The sequence below is a fragment of the Bombus huntii genome, chromosome 12 (assembly GCF_024542735.1).
Source record: "Bombus huntii isolate Logan2020A chromosome 12, iyBomHunt1.1, whole genome shotgun sequence".
NCBI classification, from domain to species: Eukaryota; Metazoa; Arthropoda; class Insecta; order Hymenoptera; family Apidae; genus Bombus; species Bombus huntii.
The window spans coordinates 12236733-12262719 of NC_066249.1; the positions used below are offsets into that span (position 1 = coordinate 12236733).

The 25987-nt window shown below is 38.2% G+C and overlaps 1 protein-coding gene across 1 annotated transcript in view; it reads right to left on the minus strand.

The window, feature by feature from the left end:
* The window catches only part of LOC126871900 (neural cell adhesion molecule 1), a 297362-nt gene extending 271951 nt beyond the window's left edge, over window positions 1-25411 (minus strand). The window contains exon 1 of the mRNA XM_050631230.1: window positions 24348-25411. Coding sequence (XP_050487187.1) covers window positions 24348-24471 — 124 coding nt within the window. The 5' untranslated portion in view covers window positions 24472-25411. The remainder of the gene's footprint in view (window positions 1-24347) is intronic.
* Window positions 25412-25987: the final 576 nt, after the last annotated feature.

Below are 25987 nucleotides of genomic sequence, written 5' to 3' on the forward strand. Positions count from 1 at the left end.
CGTATTCTATGCTTTCTACAAATACATTAATCCAAGAAGAATATCTGAAGAGATAGAAACGCGACGAAGAAGCAAGAATAGCTAGATTAAATACAAGTGGTGCGAAGAATACCATAATTTTCTAAAACAGAATCGTATTTGAAAAAAGCAATGAATAAGTATAATGTACGCTCCAGAGTAGACGACTGCTAGCAAGATGTGGTTCAAAATATTGCATAAAAAAGTTACTAACACGCGCATATACACTCAGCAACTTTAAATTTTTGCCCGCCACTGTACGCTACATAAATAATTGAATGCGCGTTTTATGAAATGACAATTAGGGGAGAAAAAATTTGCCAGAGAACACGACGTATTGTCCCTAACGATGTTTCCTCGACGCAACTTCGTCGCGTTGAAACGCCATGGTAACTCCGCGGGATCGCGTAAATCCAGTTACAGAACTCGACGGCGAATGAAACAATTTTGCAGTGGATGCAACGCGCCAGACTAATTTCCATCAAGCACAGCCAAGTGCATTTGTCAATCACGCTACGTACGCTTGTCCCTCTGTCTCGCTTCTTCCGCCTGCGAACACGCTGTTCCTGCGAACACGCTGTTCCTGCGTAACGCGACATCCTTCTGCGGCATGTGCCGGCACATTGATTTCGTCGAGCGTCGTTTGTTACATGATTGCGACCAGTTCATTCCAGCGACCAGAGATTTCATCAAACTTGTCGAAATTAGGAAAAAAAGACACAAGGAGGACGATTTTATTAATTGGAGACCAGTGAGCTACAGTTGGTCTAGAAATTTATGTAAACGAATGTGGATTCACAGTACATCGGAGTTGTCACAGTTGAAATAGTTTCATTAAAAATTATTTTCAATCCCTAAGCTTCGATCTAATTACAGAGCTTCCAGAGAATTAGGATTATGGTCAAGATGATCATAGTCTACAATTAGTCTTTATATATCTTATTTCTTTTCTCCTCTTCCTTTTTTCTTGTTGCGTGATGTATGATGCTAGTTTGATTTTTAAATCTGACACTTCGAACAGAGAAAATTTTTGTCCTATTTTTATGATTATTTATGTAAAAAATGATCGGACAATGTGATCTTTTATTGAAAAGTAGGCGCAAATCAATTCTCACCACCGATATTATCGAATGGAGAATTTTATACTAAAACGAGTGTACAATCTATAAAATTAAAATATTCGCTTTTTATTTCTCCATTTATTGAATAATAATTTCCATTGAATAATACCTTGAAATGTTGTATTGTTAATTGTATTATTAATTTATTAATTTAAATAGATAGCTTTCTCCCAGATTGTCTTTGACTTCCCTTCTGATCATCCTAATATTGGTACAATAAAAAGAAATTTCCATCTTGAAAAGTCTCTCTGAAACTTCTTTCCCATCAGAACCAACACCCATCTAAACGTTACAAAATACCCAAGTTGCAATCAAACCACCCCTAATTTAACAGAAATATCGCTCCTAGCTAAATCTCTTTCTCTCGTAAATAACCACCAAAAAACCCGAAACTAATTACTAAATTGAAACGTCCATTTCTGAAAACAAAAAGTAAAAATAAAAGGAAAAGGAACGGTTGCTCGAGCAGGGAAGACGCCTCTAATTAGTGCAGCGTCACGAACCAGGTATTACTCGAGAGTCGTCGTTCGAAGAATTAGTAAGAAAGCCGGCTGGAAGAATTAGAACAGGCGTCTGGCGCTCGGAAATCACGAGACAGCTTCGCGATTTTCCGAAATCCAGTTAGCGGAACTCACGGACCAGCCGGAACTGTCGTCTGTTCCAACCAGTCGACAGGGCTAATTCGGTTTCCATCGAAAATAGAGGGACGTGCACGGCGCTCGTTAGCTAAACGCGTCGAAACGACGTGGCCGTTGGTTGGTTACCTTCTAACTTCGACAACCGCTTGAGAATACTCGAGGTGCATTAACAGAACGACGGGAGACGAGAGGAGGGAAAGGAGACCCGGCAAGAAAACGTGGTCCCACGTTTTCTAATTGCCCGGTCCGCGAAAGGTCGACATTCTCGTTCAACCTTTCGCTCCCTCTACCGGCTGGGCTAATTGTCCGAATGGCGACGAGTGTTTTGTCGGCGGAAAAGGCCAAGTTATTTGGTATGCTCCACGCCACAATGAGATGATTTGTTTTGTTACCTGCGCTTTAAGCTGTTTTTGAGAATGGTAATTTTGCATCAAGTGCCTGGAAGCGGTGAGGTAATTGTTGGTTGGATATTTGGAAGAAAGATCTTCATTTACAATCGCTTGTGTAGGGTTGAAGCTAGACACGGTTGAATTAATTGGGACATCTGCATGATTCCAGATAAATAAATGTAATGTGATGACTCTTTATTTGTCATTACCTTGACTTGAAATATTTCTTCAAGCTTCTGTGTATGACTAGTCAAGTTGACTTGATCTCAACTAATTGGAGATATTGCTAAATTGTGAATGTACTATAGATACAGTGACTCGCTGTCACTGCGATGTTTGAACACTTATTATAGAGAATGTTCATGTATATATTTTATATATTATATACAAAATTTTAATAATATTTTAATAGTAAAAATTTTAGTTTATAGAAACTAAATACAACTGTCATGATTATGCCGATCGAATTTGAAACTAGTCTGAAAACGAATATAGAAGTTGCGAGATATTTTCAGATTTGTTTGACACGTATAATATATTCATAAAAAGCTTCTACAAATACCCAGAAACTTTTATGAGCCACTGTGCTTTAGTTCCGACACGGCAAAGAAACTTCCAATTTAGCTGGGTGATATATTGACGAGAGTACTGTGCCTGACCAAAGTTGTCTCTGATCTCTAATGACCGACCCGTACCGCTCTCTACTACTAGTCGCGTAATTTCAGTAGTAAAAAGCAACGTCAGGCCAGTGAGATGAGAGCGGAGCAGACTGTCATAAGTCACACAAAGTTTCCACAGCCATTGTTTCATAATGGAGCATTGTTTCGAGTATACCATCACGAACAGCTTCTGCAGAATAAAATAGATTGAAGCACATAGTCAATATTTACTCTCATCCAGCAAATATTGTTCCTTACTCTGACAAATTAACGTAACGGTGAATCAACTAATGGACGAATAATTACTATATAGTGTTGAAAATTCCCTTTTTTACGTATCATCGGAAGGTCAAAATTTAATAGAAAGGACTATGAGAGATAAATGAGATTAATGTCGAGATTAAACAGAAATTCCGAGCACGAAGAGACCTGGATAATTCGATCCAGCCGGAGGAATCGTCTTAAAATTCTCTCGGTCCACGATCGAGGCCGACGGTCGCGTAAATTATTCAGCCTCGTCTCGAACGTAACGACACTCCATTAACACTAATTTGTCGGTACTCGCGCGGCCAGTGATTTCACATTCACCGAAAACTCCTATCATCGCTAGTAACTTGTCATAATTAATACGTTCTTCAGCTCTTGCTGGAATCCCAACTAACGATCGACCTTCCTTCCTTCTCTTGTATCTAAAATTCGATACCCGTATCCAAAATCTTTCCACACTCGACTCGCTCAACTACCGTGGATAGTTTTTACGGATGTATTGTGTGTGTTGTACGAAGCATTCTGAAATTTCCTTAGCACTGTTACGAGGCTCGACTATCGTGATTATATCGGTAAAATTTGAACAAATCTGAAGATGTATGGTATTACATCAGACGAATTCTCTTCTCTTCAGAATGTTTCGTTTGTGACAATCTCACATAAGAAAATTAAAAAATAAAACCTCGTTAGCAATGTAAATGAAATCTTAAACATACATACGTACAAGTATTCTGTAATATACGTCGAAGTCGCGAGCAGTGTGCATTTTCTCCTTCCCATTCCACATTTTCCTGAAACGTTGCAATCGAGCGTATCGACAACGACATTTTCGCCGAAAAGAATTTTAAGAACTCCGTAAGGTAGTCACCAGATACGATTTTCTTTCAGAGACCAGATCGAATTCCTTTAATATCGGAGTTGGGAAGTTACCGCAGGAGAAAGACGGCACTTTACCAAATATCTAAACACAATTCACTAAGATCAACCGATCAGCCAAGTTTTTTCATTGGTTACACCACGATTGCTACAATTTTCTTCCAACGACAACAATGTTTTCTGATGTCGATGGAGCTGAAGCACAGCACGAACAAAACGTAATGGCGCGACAAAGATGCCGTTAATCTCGGCAATCTTCATATTCTGCGAGTGCTCTTGAACTCTGACTACGAACGCACGAAAGGTGCTTAGTCGGCTGACAACCGTTATCGCGTTACGTCGAAGAACCCGCGGCGTCGCGTTATCCTCGAGTGTCCTCGGCGGCCTTCAAGTACCTTAGATGAGCGTAAATTACCGACAAGGATCCCCTTTCCTTGTTGTTGCCAGACTAACGTCTCCTGTTCGTCGACATACCGTTGAATCGCCGATAGCGATCTCCTGGCCATCGGGTAAATATCGAATTGATGTTTGAAAATTAGTACTTTGAGTACTATTAGGCACATTGGATAGAGAGTGCAGGAAACTTGATTAAATTTGATGTGTCCTTGTGTTGGTAATTTTTGTATTGCAGTTGTTATTATTAAATATTGTTATTGTTAAATCACTTGCAGCTAGCTGATTGTTAATCATCGAGTCAGATAAAGCTACTGTTATAATAACATCAAAATGAAATTGAATATTAAAAATCCTGTATATATGGAAATGGAATAATATGCAATTTTATAATTAAGGCGATAAGCAATTCCTTTTCAAGGATTCGTTCCAAAAAATTCCAAGTTACGTTGAATATGAGTTCCAACACATCCGAAGATATTTATTACAAATTTTTCACAGCATTTTATATTTTCTAGTTATTTTATGTTGATACTAAAAATGAAATAATAGTATAATATTTGCGATACAATTCGCATAGCGTAAAATGCTACATATACATATAGATATAAAATGAAAGTTGGAGTTTCCCAATGAATGTAACAAGTAAAGTCCAATTACTCGTCCTTCTTAACGTACATCTTTATTCATAAATATAAAGCAGTCTGTATATTTTTATGGAGTATCTACATAACATACACTACAAAAGAAGACATAAGACTCCGTATGTACGAGTCTTTCATATTTACGATATCAATTTCCTGCGAATTTGAGAGCTCATCCACAACATTATTGAACGCATTATAGTCAAAAGCTTGAAACGACGTCGGCTTTGTAAGTCGCGTGCGAATAGCAAGCGCATTAGCGTCGAATCTACGACCCGTCGTGTCCCGTTATCTCTCTTTTTACGATCAAAAGGCGACGACCTGCGCGCCAGTTTAACAATACTCATTGTTAGACGACAAGAAATTCCGAGTAAGTATATACATACTTCTTCTAGAAGAACGACCGTTCCACCATGAAAAAGACTTAGCGTCGACGTTCCTTGATATCATTTTGACTCAGCACTCGGGCAATCTGTTAATGCAAAATTGGCATCCTGTCAGCGAGCGGTTCAATAAAAGTAATCATAGAGCCCACGGCGATTTTACGTATCGCTCTGGTTGTCCAACGCATCCCTTTGACGATTGGGAAAAAACTCGCCGATTGATTCGAAACATACTTAGTTATCTGTCTATCGGAATGTTATACCATCCGTAAATACGGACCAACCTCTATTCCGGAAATCGGGAGGCTGCGCCCGATATGGGAGAACGCGCGGAAAAAAAGAGAGCTATTTGATAGCGTATTTTCCACAACAGTGGTCATTTAGTTGGATATTTTTTATGATATGGTGAATATTGTTGTATTGGAAAGGGACGAACTGGCGTCTTTCCATATTTTCAAATTTAGTGACTTGAGATGTGTTCAAATATAAAAACCACACGGAAAAAATAGGGTAAGTCCATTTCTATTGATTTTTCAAGTTTTATGTCATTTGTACGAAGTGATTGAAAAAGGGAATAATCTCATAGGTTGGAAGATATAAGGTTTTCGACAAGTAATGAGCAGTGTTTCTTTCTTTTATAATATTTTTTTAGTTGCTACGTTAGTTCACTTTGATTAATAATGATTTATGTAACTATTGTTGTTAATATTTCTCAAGAAGAGGTACAAGAGCGTGATAAAAACACGTATTAAATCTCAAAATAAAATGCAAAAATAGTTTTGGTGTGAAATTGACAACATATTGAATTTAAAAGTTACTTTTCAAAAACTTCAGAGCATTATAGGATTCATTATAAGGAAATATTTTATGTGTTTCTCATATATAGCGTTATATATAGTACAGCACATATATAGAGCAATTGCAATAAAACTACGGAACGCGAGAAACTATATTCAGAGTATTTCCGTGAGAGTCGCGACGGCGATATCGTCCAGGACGATAAAGGCCCGTGGTGTTCGGTCGAAGAAGGAGGAATTGTTATTCAGGGAATAAAGGAACGAAAATATCCGTAAGAGACTCTCGAACGAGCATCGATATCGTTGAAAACAACATAAAGTATATCCATCTCGTCGAAAGTGACGATCAGAGACGCGTGTATTGCGCCACCGTCTCGACGTAAAACTCGTCGAATGATACGAGAATCGTATTTCCCCGGAAAAATATGTCCGTTTCGAGGTAACGACAGGGGTGAAATAATACGACTGTTTCTTAATATTATATAACTTCTGGTTATCCATACTTTCAATATTTTCCATACGTTGTGTTAAATTCAGAGACTAAGTAAATTCTTTGAAATTCTGAAGCTTTTTTTTATTAATTACAACGACAATTAACAATAGTTCATGCTTTTGTTTTTAATCCGTTTTGACTATAAGATTCCATTTACAGACATTAGCTTAATTAGCGTTTATGACTCGTATTAGGAACTTGAACATTCCAAATGGCATCGTATCGTAAGTATAAATATAAACGTTTTCATTGCGAAGTATCTTTTTCGTACGATTAGAAAAGTAAAATTTTTGTATGTGAGTGAATGAAGGTAATATTAACGAAAATGGGTTCGACGTACGGAAGTACCTACCGACAGAAATTGCTATTTATAGTACCGGTGTGCTTTAGTTCTGTCCCTCGATATGGAACGAGGTTATGATTAAGATATAGTTTGCTCTGGCCCTGCCATTAATCGAGAAGCTAAAGACTACTTGGATGAGCGGTTTCCCGGTAAATGGATAGGACACGGAGAATCAATTGCCTGGTTTCCATGATCCCTTGACCAGAATCCACTCGATTATTACTTGTGGACACAGCCACCATCTATTGTTTACGCAATAGCCACTGGTGGTAGCCAGCTACTCCATCAACTTAGCGTAAAAGTGTTGAGGGTAATCCACAGGATGATGGAACTGTTTCGAGACATTATAGCTAATATACTAAGAAAATATTGCATTACTTTATCTCCATTCCTTATTCACTGTTATACAGCCAGTAATGACAAAACATGAATCTTAATAATAAAAGCCCTATAACTAGCCACTTTAATAAATCAAGTGTCCATACATCTCATACATAATCAAAGCGTCGATACATTTTTACCACACTTTTTCTTCTTCCTTTGCTCTTACATCCTTTTAACCTTTCAATTCTTCCTCAAATTTCTACTTTCCTTTATTAAGAGGATTTTCTTTTATCACGAACTTCACTTAATATCCAGTCATTTATCTTGAATTTCGACTTCCTCTTTATGTTTCCTCGCAACTTCCAATGAATTATGATGTGACATATATTATATAATTTTACGCCACAATGTAAAATAAAGGAAAATTAGAAAAGAATTAAAACTAAATTACAAATAGTCAGTGAAGCGTTATATCACATACTACACGCATATCACGCATATCACGCTCCTAAAAATAGTGTTTCAAATATAAAATATATAAAATATATAAAATAGCCATGTATCATATCGCCATAGTAATAATTTATTGACGTACTTTGCGAGCAATCTTTTTGTTCAAACTGTATCCTTTACATGTAATGATATCAATATACAAATTTAAAGATATATCGAAGATATTTCGATATATTTGTTTAATATTATATATTATTAGAATTACTTATATCTCACGCTGTAACGTGAATATTTAACACAGAACATTAACTGACGTTCCTCGTTGAAATGTTAATTGACCAAGCACTCTCATGGTATTAAGTTTCCGCAAGAGCATTCGGAAATTCGTGAAACGTTAACGTACGAACCGCAACCAACGCGATTTACCCAGTCAAACATCTTCCGCCTCATGGTTCGAAACACTTCCAATCCATTCAAAGACTTTCAAATTATACTAATAACTTTCGAACGCCTCAATTTCCTCTGCTCCTCGTGTAATCTCCATATTTCCAATAACAGCAAGGTAGCGTTCCCTTTTCCAGCAAGGCTGCCGTGACATTTGACGATACTACGTCGCCGGTAACGCATTAAATAACGTAATTTTGGCCATATGTATGCATCGACCGATTTCATGGGCCAGCATCGTTCAATTCATGGCGAAGAATCACGAACGTATACTACCTCTCATAAGTATTTGAACGTTTTGGTCGATTTGTAATAACAGTAAGCAAATTTTGCCAAAGTGTACGAATTACATATACTACAAGTCTAATTGCATACATATTAGAAAACATAACAATGGCGCATTTAATTATTTACTATATGCATTACAACAATTGACTTGTTATTTAAATACTCTTCTATCGATTTCTACAACTCCTCTTAGTCTGTCGTATAATTAAAAGATTAAGAAATCCACGGATAAATAGTTCGGCAAGTAGCAAAATAACTCTATAAAACTCTATAAAACAACAACAAACGTCAATTTCATTATTGCATATTGATTATCAAACATTCGTTTAATCAGGATTAATGGTTAAAATGAATTAAAGAATTAAAATTGCTGTAATCTGATCCCTCCGACATTTTGTAATTAAGATACGCCTTGTCAAAAGTGAGCGAGTGCCTGGATACTTTTGAACGTTAGTGTAGGTGTGCATATATAGGTCGAGTGACTTCGAAGACTGGCTGGAAGAATAGCTTCTGCGGTTTCCGTAACGGCAAAACACAATACCCGATAGAGGGTTTCGCGAAGTACGACACCGTTGTCAGCGGAAGGTGCATTAAACGAGGAAGATCCTCCACGTCGAGGCGAGAAGCGGGCGGCTTGTCGTCGAGCATTCCACCGAGCGATGATATAGGGCGCCTCGTGTACACACGCGTTACGTGTTGAAAGTAGTCGTCGTCATGTAACTAGAGTACGGGAATAATGGATAAGGACGAGGAAATGTATATACGAGCGGAGGAAGATATTTTCAAGTGGGGAAACTAGTGGTTGGAAACTTCTTTGACGTTCCGCCATATTCCAAATGATATATAGAAGCGCAACATGATAAAGAATGATAACCGAGGAAGGGAGGAAATTTGCTACCAAAAATCTCATTCTGAATTATCAATTCGTTTATGTGAAGCAGTTCTGGAGCGAGTGTAACTTCATTTTTTGGTTCGACCAGCTTTTAAGCAACGTTAAGAGTCTAAGTAAAATAGTATTTTCTCGAGATTCGCTTTTTGACTCCTTGCCGTGAAAACCGAGTTATCCTGTTGCTTTCCATTCGATCGTGAATGGTGATCATATTAAGTAACTTGACTTACACGAAAAGAAACTTGAAATCAAACTGCTTGAATAATTGACCGATCTAAACGTGTTCGATTGACTTAACCAATCTAAACGAAGCTTGAATGAACTTTCAACCCAGAGACATCCATCAATGCTGCTTCTCAGTAGCTCAACCTATCAGCTTGCTATAATACCATAACGTAATTTGAAATCAAGCTACTTGAATAGTAGACTAATTTAAACTTGACCAATTAACGTAATTAATCTAAACGAGTCCAGTCGAAACCTTTAGCTCTTTGATATCCAATCAACGATGTTTCTCAATAATTCAATCTACCACATCACTAGAGTGTGTTAACACTAGAATTACCAAAACCATTCAAAATGACTGGCACCAAATTTGTTCTTCTTATAATTAAGTATTAAGAACATGCAAATGTCGTTAATATTATTAACGTTTCCTTGTAATTACATGGAAATATGATCCATATATTTATTCATTTTCTTCATATTACTTCGATTCTAGTTAATTATGCACAATATATTTAGATACATGTTAAAGAAACTGGTAGACGCAGTATTAATACAATGTGAAATCTAGCTACTTAAATAACTGACCAATCTTACCTAGACCAATTAACCTAATTAATCTAAACGAATCCAGTCGAAATCCGAGACATCAACCAACGTCGTTTCTCAACAATTCAATCTACCATCACGCTATATTATCTCAACGTATAACACGCCTCTACAGAAGTTCGGAAAAGAAAAACTAGAAACAATAACGAAGCGAAGAGGAGAAAACTCCTCTATGTATAGCGTATACAATTATCGAGAATCCCTTAGTGAGATCGAAGCTGGGATTTACCCCCCTTACGAGAGAAATGGACGCTAATTTCTGCAAGCCATGAGATTGGAGCTCGGCCAGGCCGGCTAGGCAGTGTTAAATTAGGAATAGTAATAATGTTGCCTCGCTAATAATTTATACCGGATGCTTTTACATCCGGAGTCGGTTAACGGTACCAGCGGCTTTTAGCTAGTCCCTCCTACACTACTTACGTACCCTCGATCCCCGAAGTAAAAAACGGAGTTTTATGAAAATTGCCGACCGACTGCGAACGCTTAAGTATTCAGCCTGCAGGAAACGGCATTACGCGAACATAACCGCTTCGCCAGATCGCTCCTAACCGCGCGCGAGCGTTCCCGTTGAGATTCTCCCTGAGCGTTCTCCTGCATCAAATATGCTCGACCGATAGCCTCGTGGAACTTCGATCGAGCGTACAATTTCACCGATCTTTCATCTATGATAGATCAATGATCCAACGCGAGGTCTTGTACGTAAATAAATTTTCGCGCTAGCTAATGACGTTTTAATCCATTCATAACGAATGACGTATCCGTATGTCAAAAGCTTACTGGCAGTTTTTATAGTTGAAATATCGTCACGACACTTCACTAACAATTGTTATGTGTAATTCTGAATTCGGGTTTTTTATAATGTTATAATGAGAAGTAATTTTTCTTTTATTTGAATTTTAAGTCAGATTTATTGTTTAGATTTTTGTATTCTGAAAGTACAACGTTGAATGCAAACGTTGATGCTGTAGATGCAAAATGGCTACATATATTATATTACAATCATTCTTCTTGAAAGAGAATAACGAACCAACGAGAATTGGTAGCAAAATTATTTTTTATTTCTATTGGCTATATTGGATACATTGACTGTAATAGTTTTTGTTGAACTGCACCTACATAGCTGCAGCTACATTTGACAGACTAAATGTTTAGACTCGTAACATTGTCTCATTGTGTCCAGTGTTTAAGCCCAGGCAGTGCGCAACTATTGCTTTGCGAATAGGTTAGCCAACAGTCGCTGTTATGCGAGACGAATTAGTATCGAATTGCAAATTTTTCATAATCTCGGCTAACTCACGAAAATTGATTTATTCAAATAATTTCACAATTCAACTCGTCACTCGTGGTTCACTGATGTCTACCGCACGAAGCTTACGTGAATCTGCTTACGACACAGTAGATTTTCGTTTTAATATATCCAACATTGTATAGAACTCTCATAATTGATCAGGAAAAGAAACAAACTATGTAAGTAACTATGAAACCGAGGACATCGTACAACAAGTAAACTATTGATCCGTAAATAGAAAGTTCTAATGTACTTGACAAGCTTGAAGGATCAATTCATATTATGACTTGGTGAGCATATCGATTTTACGGCTTAACACCACCATGTGTTTTCAGCATGCAAAAGCAATGGAGTTCGCTTGTATCACAATCGTATATTTCTAAACAAATAGAGAGGAGGAAGTACGTTTACTGTTCGACGCATTAAGGTACCCACCGTGACATCTAACTACGAGCTTTATACACCGACGAATTGTGTTCTGTATATGTTTTTGGTTAAGTTTCGTCGCGCGGTGTCTCTGTGGTATGGAAGCGCTCTTAACATTCACTTTGGCCTAGTCCCCTCGGTAAATTGCATGGAGTGCAGCCAAAAGTGGTGTGAGTAATTAGTGATACGCATCGTACGCATACCGTGCTGAAATTTTCTTTAAACGCTCTTCGCGAAAATTTCAATTTCTTGTGTATTTTATAATCTATTAGGTTGGACGAAAGCTTTTTATTTTTAACAGAAACTTTCCTTATAGTTTAATGAATAACGTAATTTTATGAAATCTCTATTACTTTCTCAAAACAAGCTTTCCAATAGGTGTAGAATTTTTCTGATTAATTTCGTTGTCTTTCATGAACATAACACTATTATTATTAACACTATTTTTAATCGAAAAATTATAGAATATCTACCATATCCCCTGGACTTAGAATTAACACCATCTGGTTACCATCTATTCAAACCGTTGCAAGATCCTCTTAACAAAGAAAAGTAATAGAATTCGGAGTGTCCTTAACGTCCTGCGAAACCATTTCTCGTTCAAACCACAAAAATTCTACGCAGATCGGAACGCTCATCGAGTTTAATAAAATATAGAAGAGCATAAAATTTATCCCGATAGTTTCTCTAAAATTCGTTGAAATTATATACACGATTACATTGGTAATCGTGTATATAATTTTTCGAATAACCAAAAGTTTGAAGTATCAAAAGTACTCGTGAGAGGAGAGATAAAATACAATCCGCGTTTCGTGAACAGATTTTAGAACGATGAAACGCCGTACCGGTGAGCAATTCGACGACGGGGGATGGATTCGTGAGTCGTTCGCACGAAAAATGAGGATTTCCGCAGATCGGTCGCGTCTCTCGCTGACTGGCTACATTTACATAATTCGCCAAGGTGCTTTTGCAGATAAAAAAAAAAAGAAAAAATAAGAAAGGAGAAAGAGAGGAATCGAAGAGAAGGAAGAGAAAAAAGATACTCAATTTTATTTCGTGGAAATTTGACGAGATAAGTGAATGGACTTTACGGAGGTTCACAGTGCATTTTATATTCCACACCCTATTACCTTGCGTGGAACGTCCTAGCGTCATTTTACAGCGAAGTAACATTTGCCCTACGGCGTTTATTAAATTTCTGCGAAATTGTGAAATACGCGTCGGACATAAATATTAAACAATAACGGTGGCTCGTACGTTCTGATTAATATTCTCTGAATCAACGTTGCCACGCTTAAACATTTTCTCTTCGGCTATTTTTACGCAAAATTAACGGCGATAGGTACGGCAGAGGAAGGGCGAATGAAATTTTAGCCGAGAAGGAATGCGTTATCTACCACGGTAATTCACACAGTGCTCCATTTGCAAAATCTTCCGCAATTAACGTCGCTCGGAGGATCGTGTAAACCTCGCTCGTCCGTAAAACTTATGATCTGGAAGATTTTCCGGAACTGCGCAAGGAATTCGCGGAACATCCCTTCGCGTAATCCCGCACTACAACACTCCTGGTCCATAATTTCCGTTCTATTGAAATCAAACTTTACGTCCAAGTATAGAAATAAAACCACTCCCTTCGCTTTCGAATTGCGAACTTTTAATTGTACAGGGTGTTTCCTATACAATAAGTAGAAGTACAAATAAGTAGAAAATATTTTATGAGTGATTTTTGGCACATCTAAACAATAAAACAAATTCACATAAACATATAACCTAAGTGACTTTGTTTCCGAGGTGTAGACACCCGTATAGTAACTGAGCTTCACCATTTTGAAATTCAATTTTGAGCTTTGCATGAAATAATCAAATTTCTTGTATATTATGGGCTGCTATTAATTGTTAATATAATGGTGAAAGAATGAGAAAATATCGCTTACTTTAGTTTCAATCGGACAAATTTCTTCCCTTCTGATGAGTAGAAGCTACTACTTTCTAGAAGAAACTCTACTCTCGTAGAGAATTATGGCCGTTAATTCATTATACTGCTAATAACGAGTTAAATAGTATGTTTTCAAATATAGATCATTTAAAATCGTCTCCATCCGAATTTGACAACTTACAAGGGAAATTACTTAGGTCGATCTAAATATCCTTCTCACTCAATTAACCCTATCCAGTCCGTCCTTTAATTGTATTTACAATCCAATTCGTTCGTCCGATAATATTTATCCGGTAATGGTCGTTTAGAAATACCTTTCCTTCCTTTTAATGCTATTCTCACATATCATGATAAAAATAATAACGGGGTAATGGATCCAATTATTATCCAAACGCAGGTTTTCTAAGATTACGCTTTATCGGTGAACAACACCGCATTTTCAGGCCAATTATCCGCACTCTTCATCGTGCTCGTATCAAACTCTAACCTAAAGTTTGTTCGCGACTCGCGTTTAAGAGCCTCGTAAATTTCTGTCCGCGTCTTATCGAGACCTGTACGTTTTTCACATACATTAGGTGTGCCTCCCTCCACCTAGTTCCAAGTGTATAATAAAAGTCGTCGCAGGATACCCATTATGTTTCATCAACGTCGAATAGACCTTCACGGTTTGCGTAGCGTCAGACAATTCATTGGGAGCTTCGATCCCGAAACTGCACGTTATCGTCGCTAGAGAGCCTCGTAAAAGCGAACACGGAACATTCCGTATACGGTGTAGCGATCGTACTTCAGGACCACGATGGTTCGTTACGTCTCTCCTGCTTTTCCCTTCCTCTTTGTTTATCCCTTTCCTTCGTTTCTATGCTTCCACTCCGCCTCATGTGGCTCTCATCTCGGTAATTTCGCTACCCCTTCTTTCTTTCTCACCGGTCCTTCATTTCCTTTTTTCCCTGTCGTTTTCTTTATCTCCATCCTTTTATCTACCCTTTGAAATTCACCTAATATCGAACAAAGAAAAACCACGTGTCCATTGTCATGGTGCAAATTAACGTCCCGAGGAGACACAATGGCAGGACGGCGATCATAGCCGCGAGAATTGCCAATGGGGCTTTCCTTTGATCGCGACTTATGCGCCAGATACGCTGAATCGACGCGTAACACGCGGAAACATTGCGTCTGGGGTTGGCTGCCTCCAGGACTTCAGAAACGTTACACTCCGGGCGCGAGATTCGTTCAATCTGTGAGTCCCCACGGAAATTCAGAGGAGAAACTGCCAAACTTTGGTGAAGGGACCTTTCTAAGTTGGTTGGTCTCTAGTAAGTTGGCATTCGTGTTGAAAAGACGTACTTCTACTAGAATGTTTAGCGACTCTAACTCGTGTGGGTCTGTGAAAAGAGGATTGATAAACAGGATAAATCCTATCGTCAGCTATTAGTTTCAGGTACGTCAGTTCAAAGGGATATAGAGTTCGTTTGGTATGTCATTTATCCTTCGAGAACGTAGTAAAGTGAGGAAAAATGTAGGATGAATTATTTGGAAATAATTTCTGGTATCAGATAGAATAAAAATTTGACTGAAAGATACTTTACATAAAAACGCTTTTAGCTGCCTGTAGGAAATGAATGTTAATAATCGCGTTATGTATGCAGATATATAAGCTGTAAAATTTATGCTACTATATTATAGTAGGATATACTGAAGATAGATTTTATCTCTTACAATCGTAGAACTCAGATCAGGATCATATTGTTATGTGCATAAAAATTTAATATTATGCTATTTAGTAGAGAATATTTTCTTATGAGAAACTGAGATACGTGTATTTACAATCATATTGAAAAGAATACAGAAAATGGAACATCGGAATGATTAAAGAAAACAATTAAACGAATATTGATCGATCGATTAAACTAACTAAAATCCTTTATCGACTTATAAAAAGCCTATAGATATTCGAGAAAGAAACACGAAGACATAAAAAGCTCGATCAACATTTTATAGAATTAATAATGGTCATTTGTTCGAACGAGCTAAAATACAAACTGGATGTCGGCATGGCGATAAAGTCTCGTGTAATCCCATGATCGAGCAATTGCTGCTATTAAATCACAAACGTGGCCAACAATCGCTGCTTTACTTCTCTGTAATTTTCAGCTATAAACATTTCCAATTACCAAACTCCATGGGAACAGAAGCAGAAAAGAAAAATTCTTTCGCGTTAATTATCCTTACAATTAAATCAAATAATTAATGTGCGCGGATTTACAAGGACGATTATGGTTTCGTTCGCACGCACATAACATTCTGGTTGAACTTTGTGAAAGGTCGAGATAATTCTTCGCTTTTTGCCAGCGTGAATCGATAACAATGACGGCGGCCGGTCAATTTGAATAATTACGCGCCGGTGCAATCTCACGCGCTCGAACGTGAGCAATTGAACTCCTTTCAGGCGACGCGCGACCCGGGAAACCGATGTTTTCGCTTTACAGCTTTTTCATCGAGCGTGAGCGAGCCCCGACGTCGATTAATTGACCTGCAACTTTTACACACGTGACGAGTCACGCGACTTCGGGTCACTATCGAACCTCTGATACTTTTTAAACGGCTTTTAAACGGTTCACAAAAGTTCTTCTCGTAAAAAGAGTAATTGGTTACTTCTTGCTGAATCTAAAGTGTTGAATTCCTCGCACATATTAGGTGTAGAAGTTAATAAAATGTTTATAGCATGCTACTTATGGGGTGGGCTTGAGTTGACGTGTAAAAAGGATCTTCATTTTCGTGCGAGAATTTATGTTTGAAGAGGATAAAGGTCAAATAGTGTCAAAATATAGGAATCTTAACTCAGTTCAGCATTATACAAAATGTCATAATTCTATCTATCTGTATATCTCCTTAACTCTAGAACGCGTACGTTATTCGATATTCCTTTAATAGAAACCCTATTGTTCATAACATTAATTATCTTCTCCAGCCTTTCGTTTCAATGATAATTTTCCTCGAATATTCCAAAATGTTAAATAGGACGCTTAAACAAGAAGGACGGAATATTTCTCCAATGATTTTCCATATATCGTAGCTTATAAAAATTGTCCTAATTACTCTCGGCCGATATAAACGGGGAAAGGAAGCGAGAAGATAGATGGAACGAGGGCAGCGCGAATCACGAAAATCAATCGTTCTACACGCGCGATATTACGTGAGATATTTGGTAACGAGCGCGGAGATCTCTCCAGCGATTTCAATGGCCTTGTGTAACGAGATTCGGTGAACATCCATAATTCGGTTATCAGAAGAGCACGCAAAGGAATTTCCAAAACGATGAACATCTACATCGTGCGCGAATTGTCCGAATAATATCGCGGACGTATCCTACGGTGAAACACGCGCGTAAAGGCCGCAATTGGAATTCGTGTTACTCTAATAATGCGATAATAAGATGACTGTGAACGTTTCTACATGTTGAAGATATCCACGTTATGGGGACGAAACGACGATTCGTTGTCGTGCACGACTCTGGCTAAACACGTCACCGGTAAGTTGCTTTTCGCGACAGAATATCCGGGTAATCGCTGACTGGCTACGTTTCCCGTCGTTTCTTTGGAGAAACGCGAGAGAAACGGGGACAGACGTTTTATATTTTATGGAACGTTTCACGTTGCTTGGAAGTTTCTGTTACCCGGCTGCAATACGTCGTCTATGGTGAAGGATTGGTAGGCAACGGAATAAATAAAACGAGAATTACTACTAGAGTAATTTGATAGTAATATATTTGATAAACGATTTATCCATACAATGATTACTGATTTCGGGAGATCAATGTCGATGTTAAAATTTTCGAAATATTTTTTGTATCTTATTCCCTTATTCTATCTTGTCTCTTATTTCTACAATTGCCCAATGTATTCCTTGTATCGATCATTCCCACAATTGACCAATCTGTCCTTTAAACTTCTCTTTCAATTTCGATTCTCAATGATAGACCACTCGTCTCTAAAAGAAATCCGAATTTTTATGTAACTATTATAATCTAACAGAGAATTTCGAAAAATTCAACATTTGAGCATCTTCACTTATAAAGCCACTTATCAAATAAATATATACTTCACTGAACAAAATAGTTATATTAGTTATAGTAAGACAGTGATTTAGTACGACTAAAATTATCAGATAATTCATGAGATTGTGATCCTAGTAGCGAAGATATTGACATTTTTAGTGAAGGGTTAAATCAACTCCACAAAGGAAGTAACTTATTCTTCGATCAATATATTCATTCTTTCAGACTTTATGTACGAACATAAAAAAGTTTCACACTCTAAATTGTTTTATTGTATATCATATATTTAGTTTATTATATTGTTCCGTAGGTAATTAGAATAACTAATTAGGTAACTAGAATAAGATGCTACAATATATGTTAGAAATTCAGTCTAAGATTTCGCGAAACTTAAATATCATAAAAATATTCGCTATTTTAGGCCTGCCCGATCAATGGAGAGTTCGCCACCGATCAAAATTCTATATTTCAAGCACCAAAATCCTAAAGCAAACAGCGAATAGAGCAATCTGCTTTAACTGGTAAATTTGCAGCACGATTAGCAGAAGAACGCTTTGCTCGAGGTAAGCTCGGCTCAAAATTCCGAGGACAGATTGGTATCTGTTTGCCGTGGGGATGAAACATGAGCGTGAAGAGGAGTGCAACGAAGTGACGCGCGATCTGTCCACGTGATGAGTTGCGAGATGTAGGATGATGAACGCGTAAACGATGTCACAACTTTTTGACTTATGATAGAGTCGACAGAAGCTGTCCTCCGAACTTTGAGCTGCCTGGTGAAACCGCGGCCCTAAATAAATAACCATTGTGTGGGAAATATCACACGAAAGCGATTGAAACTGGTGAAATTTTAAGTAGAAGAATAGGGCGGAGGTTCAACAGGCTTCGGAGAAAATGAGCCTCGTGTCGAGCTCAACGAGCTGATCATAAGAAAACATGAGAAGCGGGTTGATAGGTAATTAGGTATGATATGGCACTTCTTAAGGCGTTTTATAGTATAGACAGCTCTTCGTATAGAGTCCAAATTACATCGCAAATACCTCGAACTATAGATATATTGTGAAGACTACAATTTACGTACATATTTATGACGCAGTTTAATTTACAAAATGGATATACTGACATTGACAACACTAATTAATGATAAAATGTAACAATTCGACTAATAAAGGTTATATACTAACATATTTACTGCGTTATATTCAACTTATAATAATTACCGTACTAATTTTTAAAATAATGTAGACTATAGATTGAGAAAGACACGTTCCTCAAATTCTTTCAAAGAAAATTTTGAAAGCTTTGTCATAAATCACCAACGAATTTGATATTTCTCAAATACGAATCTCTCACATTTGGACAAATGAACCATAATGTTTAATTAAGAGATTCTCGCCAAGAATTTACACGGACATAATATCCTAGAAAATCCTCTTTAATCATGCCGTTCACACAAGTGCATCCTGCGAGCCAACCTCTACTATCCTTTCGCCTAAGGCTCGAGCTTATTGGGAAGCCCTATCAACGAATCCACTATCCAACTGAACTGTTTCCCTTTTCTTTGCTTTCTCATTCTTTTTTCTTTCCATTATCTCTCCATTTTAACACGATGCGTTAGGAAATTTCACGATGTAGATATAATACTATATCCGACTATATAGTGTTCGCTAATGCACTACATCCATATTATTCCTTCAACAAGCTAAAATGATCATCCTTGAGATATCACGGCGAATATTGGCGATACACGCTAAGTATAACCATTACTTTCAACAGAGAACATAGTAATACTTGACTCGACCTGCGTCTAGAAGCTTTGCCTTGTGCTTAATCTCCGCTGTTTATGGCTGTGTATGGCTGTCTCGTAAATGGCGTGTTCTATCGCGGAACGCGTAATAAATAGCCGCGTAATCTCGAAACCTTAAAAAGTAATATCCCCACCGAGGGAAGATATCGAGGACCGCTAGCGGTTCCGTCCGGCGTCGAAACTCAGGCGACGAATCGACCCGACATATATTTCCGACGCGAGCCTCCAAAACATACGACGAGCTTGGCTCTGGAAAAACTTTCCCCGACAGACTTAGTTGCATCCAACTTCTATAACTTCATCGCGCGACAAGGGAAACGCAATTCGTACGTATACGACGTCCGCGAAGTTTTGCGACCTGGCAATTTCCACGCGTCTCTATTTTTTGCACCGGCTCCGCGGAGCGTTAAATCTTCGCGAGAAACGCGTCCCAGAGCTCTTGCGATTTCCAAGACTAGCAAATTGTTCGTTCCTTTTGGAGACCCTCTGTTGGTCTACATGAACGAAACAAATTGCGATGACAGGATCGAATTCGTGTTTCCGTGGATAAATCAGAGTTTGTTTAGTATAGGGTGTTTAGATATTGTGGATTAAATGAAATATAACATAACAAAGAGAAAAGCGAAAAAGCAACATTTTCTGACCAATAAGATATGAGCTGTTGAGAAGCCACATCAGCCCTATAAATTGAGAGATAAATAAAAGTGATGATATTACAAACACTATTTTTTGCATTAGAATTTACCACTATAAGAGCCTCTCTTTTTGGATTTACTTTTTATAATCACAATTTCATTTTAATAGAATTTACTAATGTGAATTGACAAACGCCTACCTAAGAACAATCCTTCAACACGCACCATTTTCTTGATGATATCAGAATATCTCGAAACCATCAAAACGTAAAATCACCGTAACGTAATCTCTGAATTCGGTAATACTCAGCACTATGTTGCTTCGTTTTGTATCTCGATCCTATCAATTTTCTATTCAAAACTTAAGAAAAGTTCCACATAGACGTTGCAAACGTCGTTGCAAACGGGTTGCATATCTATAGGCGTACCAAACCAGCATCTTCTAAACTTTATTAAAAAGGATAAAACCATACGTACATTAAATAAGAAACATGTTCTTTTCAGCATCCTTTATTACTCTCTGTTCAATCCAAGTCAGAGTTTGGAAACTTTCTATACATGTATATAGCTTATATATCGTCGACGTCAAGAAACAAGCTGAATACCAAACTAAGACGAAGGCAATCGTGCGACGTTCGTCTTGTTTCGGGTTAGAAGTCAGCCAGAACCGATGCACGGCTTAATACGACGCTGTGAACCGAGTCAAAGCGGGAAGTTGTCTTTGAGCGGACGCGCGTCCAACTGCGTCCACCACTGGCGTTACGATGAATATGTAACGCGCGGCAGAACTTCCGCTGGATCGTTCGACGCCGATTAAAGTGGAAAACACTGATCGATTCGCGGGATCTTAATTAACCCTGAACGGACGGGTCGGGTCAAAGTGAATCTGGCTACTTCTTTTGAAGCGACGTTCAGGGAAACTTGTTTACCTTGGACTAGATAGGTTGTTGAACTCTCCGGGGGAATAATTTAAGCGAAGAATATACATAAAAACTTTTTGAGGTCTGCGATTATTAAAAAATCAGGGGGCGAATTTAAAAAAGAAAGAGGAAAAGGAAATAGGAAAGGTAAATGTGTGTATATGCGAGAGCACATGTACAGCTGTGAGAAGTGCATGAATCAATGAAAATTCAGGTAATAGCCAAAGGTCAGCGATGCAGTTAACAGACAAATCGAATGTTTTAAACTTTAAACCACCGAGATTAAGAGTTGTGCAGCTAAAATATTACTGTTACTTTATTCACTGCAGCTTTGTTTTATATAACAATAGAACGGAACTTCGTTTATATGAATCCCATTTATTCCGACCGAAATTTTGGTTGTTAACGGATTAAATGAAATTCTACTGGTCCATCTACAATCCAGTTACCTAACTGTAAACGTAAATTCCTACTATATGAACAAAAAATCCATAGGTATTGGAAAATATCAATTGACTCTACTTATACGAACTCTAATTATACGTACGTGTGAACTATTTATTTCCCGACAAGTGCATATAAAACGAAGTTCTATTATCTTTTATATCTTATATAGTCTATCATTTATTATTTAATATATAATAAAGATCAAGTCCTGAAACAACAAAAAAGCACTGTGACGGATAGCGTTACGGTTCTAGTATATATCTGAACCTGCAATGAACATTCAATGGACCGTTCCATTTAGTTGCTGTTGAATTTTGACGAGCAACTCGTTAATTGCTTTGTCGTGCTAGAAAAACGAAAGGTTAACGAAACGGACCAGTTATATGCGATCGGATTATACAGTGAAAGTATATTACTGTACCATGATAGTCGACTCCAAGCATCTTATAGATGAGTTAATGCGAGCCTGAAGTCTACTTGACAATTTTCTTGACATTTTATCACCCGGGCTCGTGTATCAAAGCTCGAGAAGTTTCACGTATCGAACGAACGTCGAAATTTTGTAGGGAATTGGGTTGTCGCGATCCCATTACCTCTAGGGTGAACCCACTCTATGCAAAATCGGAGCTGCAGAGAATGGTCTTTTCTTTCGACGAGCAATTTCAAATAACGACGTTACCCTGGCGTCTCACCTACCAAATGAAGTCCGATGCGACAACGACGAGATTATCGGACGATGCTGCTGGAATATCAAGTAAGAAGCAACAATCGAATTCATCCCTTGGAAGATTTCCCGCAGATACAACCTCTATCTCTCGACAGGAAATAATGCTTTCTTTTGGAACGACAATCTTTTGGAAAAGAACGCTGCTTCCTCTTTGATTTGTTTATGTCAAAATATTCGAATCTTACAAATATACATTAATGGAAAACAGTATGGACACAGACTAGCTTCTTTTTTGTAAAACACTGTGTAAGTTTGCAAAAAGACGCGATCTTTATTTAATTCTCCTCAAGAACATCATTTTTGAGCGTTAAAAGTAAATGGTTATGACATAGATCTCGGTTTCTGAAACGAATACGCGTCATTCCGAATAATTGTTATGAACAGGTGGAATTTCTCTAAATTAAAAATATATCTTATATATAGTCGTATATCCTACATCTTTTCTTTATCAATCTATAGGTGAAGTCCTGTATCTTAACGCATTACTATTATTGTTAACGATTATTATACGCGTTATTATTATTAACTTATAAACTTGTTCTAGAATAGACTCCCGCATCAAATTTGAAATAATCGAAATTTTATATGTTGCTAAGAACAATCCATTCTATATCTCGTATTATTTAGCTTCATCGTGAAGCTGCTTAACGATGATGAATTTTTATGTTATATTTAAGCTTCAAACTGAAAAGCGATATTTTACAAGTAAATTAGATAAAGTATCGTAAATTTATATAGGATTTACATAAAAATCTGGTCTGTGCCAATATACCTTCCCTTCATCGCTGTACATATTTAATTCCATTAATTTAATTAATGTATTTAATTTAATGTATTTAATCCAATGTATTTAATGATGGCTTTTTGGTTTTATTGCGCTAAGAGTTTAATGATCGAACTATTGGACGCTTCGCGTGAGGTAGAGAGTATGGTGGATCTCGAAGTACTTGTATCGAGAAGTTACTCGAGCGGAGAAGGAAGATAACCTATAGCATTAAGGACATAGACCATTACGTTCGAGACAGAAGGCAATGCGGGTATGAAACATGAGTATTTATGCCTCTAGCGATACAGCACGCGTTCTGAGTTGTTCGAATACACAGAACGTCGGTAAAAATGGCTTTGATATTTTGTGAAGTTACGATATTCACGAAATAGTTCGAATCAATCATTCCGCTGAAAAACGCGGAAATTTGTTTTCACGTTTGTGAAGGACGTTCAATGTATCTTCTTCCTATCTTAATATAAAAGTGGCATCTATAAATTGCATATCGATATACTTTTCACACAACCTGCGTAAGGCGTATATTTGTTATTCATTATGCGAAATTTTCCTTCTCATATTTCCTTTTAAAGTTCTATCATTTATTCAGATATTTGGTAAGTGACATAATGGAATGTTCCCTTATAAAAGGACATCTGCTTAAACGTAGGTAAGTACATGGTACATTTGAAATTCAAGGATAAACGAACATCAGCCACTCAGAAGCCAAACTGATCAACACTCCGCACTTCTTATTAATTTCCTAATTTCCTTAAATAAGTAGATAATTCATATCCAATTTTCAAAAACAAACGACGTACTCCCATAAGATTTATTCGTCACATCAGGATAACATAAATCGTAAGGTAAACTTAAAAAAAAAAAGAAAAAAAACAGTGTTTGTAACGATCATCGCTTTTTCATACTTTCTGTTTACAAAGTTGATCAATATAACTTTTGAGTAGGTCACGTATACAAATACGACTTTCGTATTCCGAGAGCGATTAGTAAACATCGACTTGTCCCGGGAATGCGTCGCAATTCACGAACCAAACATAACATTCAATATCGAGCTATTTATGTATTGTACTCACTGTCCTTCACGCAAAAGGCGCCGATAATCCAGAGTGGGAAGAGTGGCACGATGAACACGTTCCAGTGTCTTGCGTTCGTGTTGCACCGTAGACTCCTCCCGACGTGCAGCCTAAGGTAAATCATGATCGTTCCACGTGAACTCTCCGCGGCTCGATCATAGCAACCGATTGTCAAGCATCATCATCCACCAATTCCACCGACACCGTATGTTTCTTCGAATTAATCGAGATCGAAGGATCTCTGCCTTGACTCGCCTTCACGGAGACTGTCTTCCTGTATCCTCGTCCTGCGTGTCTTTCACACACTGTTCCCACATCTTCTTCAGTGTAACATGGAGTAACAATTAACCGACACGACGATCGAAATTAATCAACACTAACGATAGATCGCAATCGAACACGAAAACGCGACGCAGAATAGGAAAGAAGCACACTAGAAAAATCACTTTAAACTCCGTCAGATGCAACTACGTAGAGGTTTCGTGACGGGTTAGGAAGCCACGCAAGTGGTTAGAACACGCGTGATCATTGTCGAAACGATAATAACATCACTCACGGTGCAACGATCGCACGCGATTGTTCGACACGTTTCTCTCCCGGTCTTTCTCCCGATTTCATATCACACTACTTTATAACTTCTTTAACATTAATTAACTTCCGACTTCCCAACTTTTCCGCGCGAATTATTCCGTTTACGTTATATGTAGATGTACACGTCACGTTCCCGATGAAAATTCACGTTCGATAAATATGATTTTGACTGTCGACCGGGAACGATGTAATGCGCGCCACTCGCACTTGGCGAGATTTCGCTGTTCCACACTGTATCAGCAACACCGAGCCGTGCGGTGCACACCGCTACGCTAAGCTGCCACGGCCGACGTTAGCGTCGCCACTGTCGCTCTGCCTGCCACCACTACTCCAGCTTCCCCTTCCACCGCCACTCGCGCCCCACTTCTGCGCGCTACCCCTACCATAGAACCAGCCAGCTCGCTATGATACTAGTGCCACCACCACGGCAGCGAAGCCAGCTGCCGACGTCGACGTCGTGGATCGTCGCCGTTGCTGCCGTCGTCTACGTCGTCCTCCTGCTCCGCGACGTCGTTGCCACAGTCGTGGTACTACGTCGATCGAAAAGAGCCTGCGTTGTACGCGCCCGCGCACATGCTTTACCTCGCATGCGTATTGAACGCACGGTTTCTCTCACTTTCTCCGTTGCATAGTTTCGTTGATAGGGCTGTCCCATTCGCACTCTCCGCTCGTCTTTCGCTCTTTCGTTTGCTTCTCTCGTCTCTACTCGCGCAGTATCGCGTATCAAGACTGGCCGAGAGGGTCTCTTGGAAAAAGAAAAGCGACACCCGTGAATGGAGATGAATGAAGAGGGGAATTTATGTTAATTTCGAGTATCGCACCGCGGCACGATTTGAATATAAGTTAGGCGCGACGCTAGTTGATTGTAGAGGGAATCGAGCGGAACCGGAACTGCGCGCTCTTTCCCCGTTTTTTTGAGCCTCATGTTCTTTGTTCCTTTACGTGTATTCTTTATTCTCGCTTTTGGTTCTGTTTCTTTACTGCGTGACGATTGCATAGTATCTAACAAAGGAGGTAGGGCCGAATGGATTCCTTCTATACGTAGATTT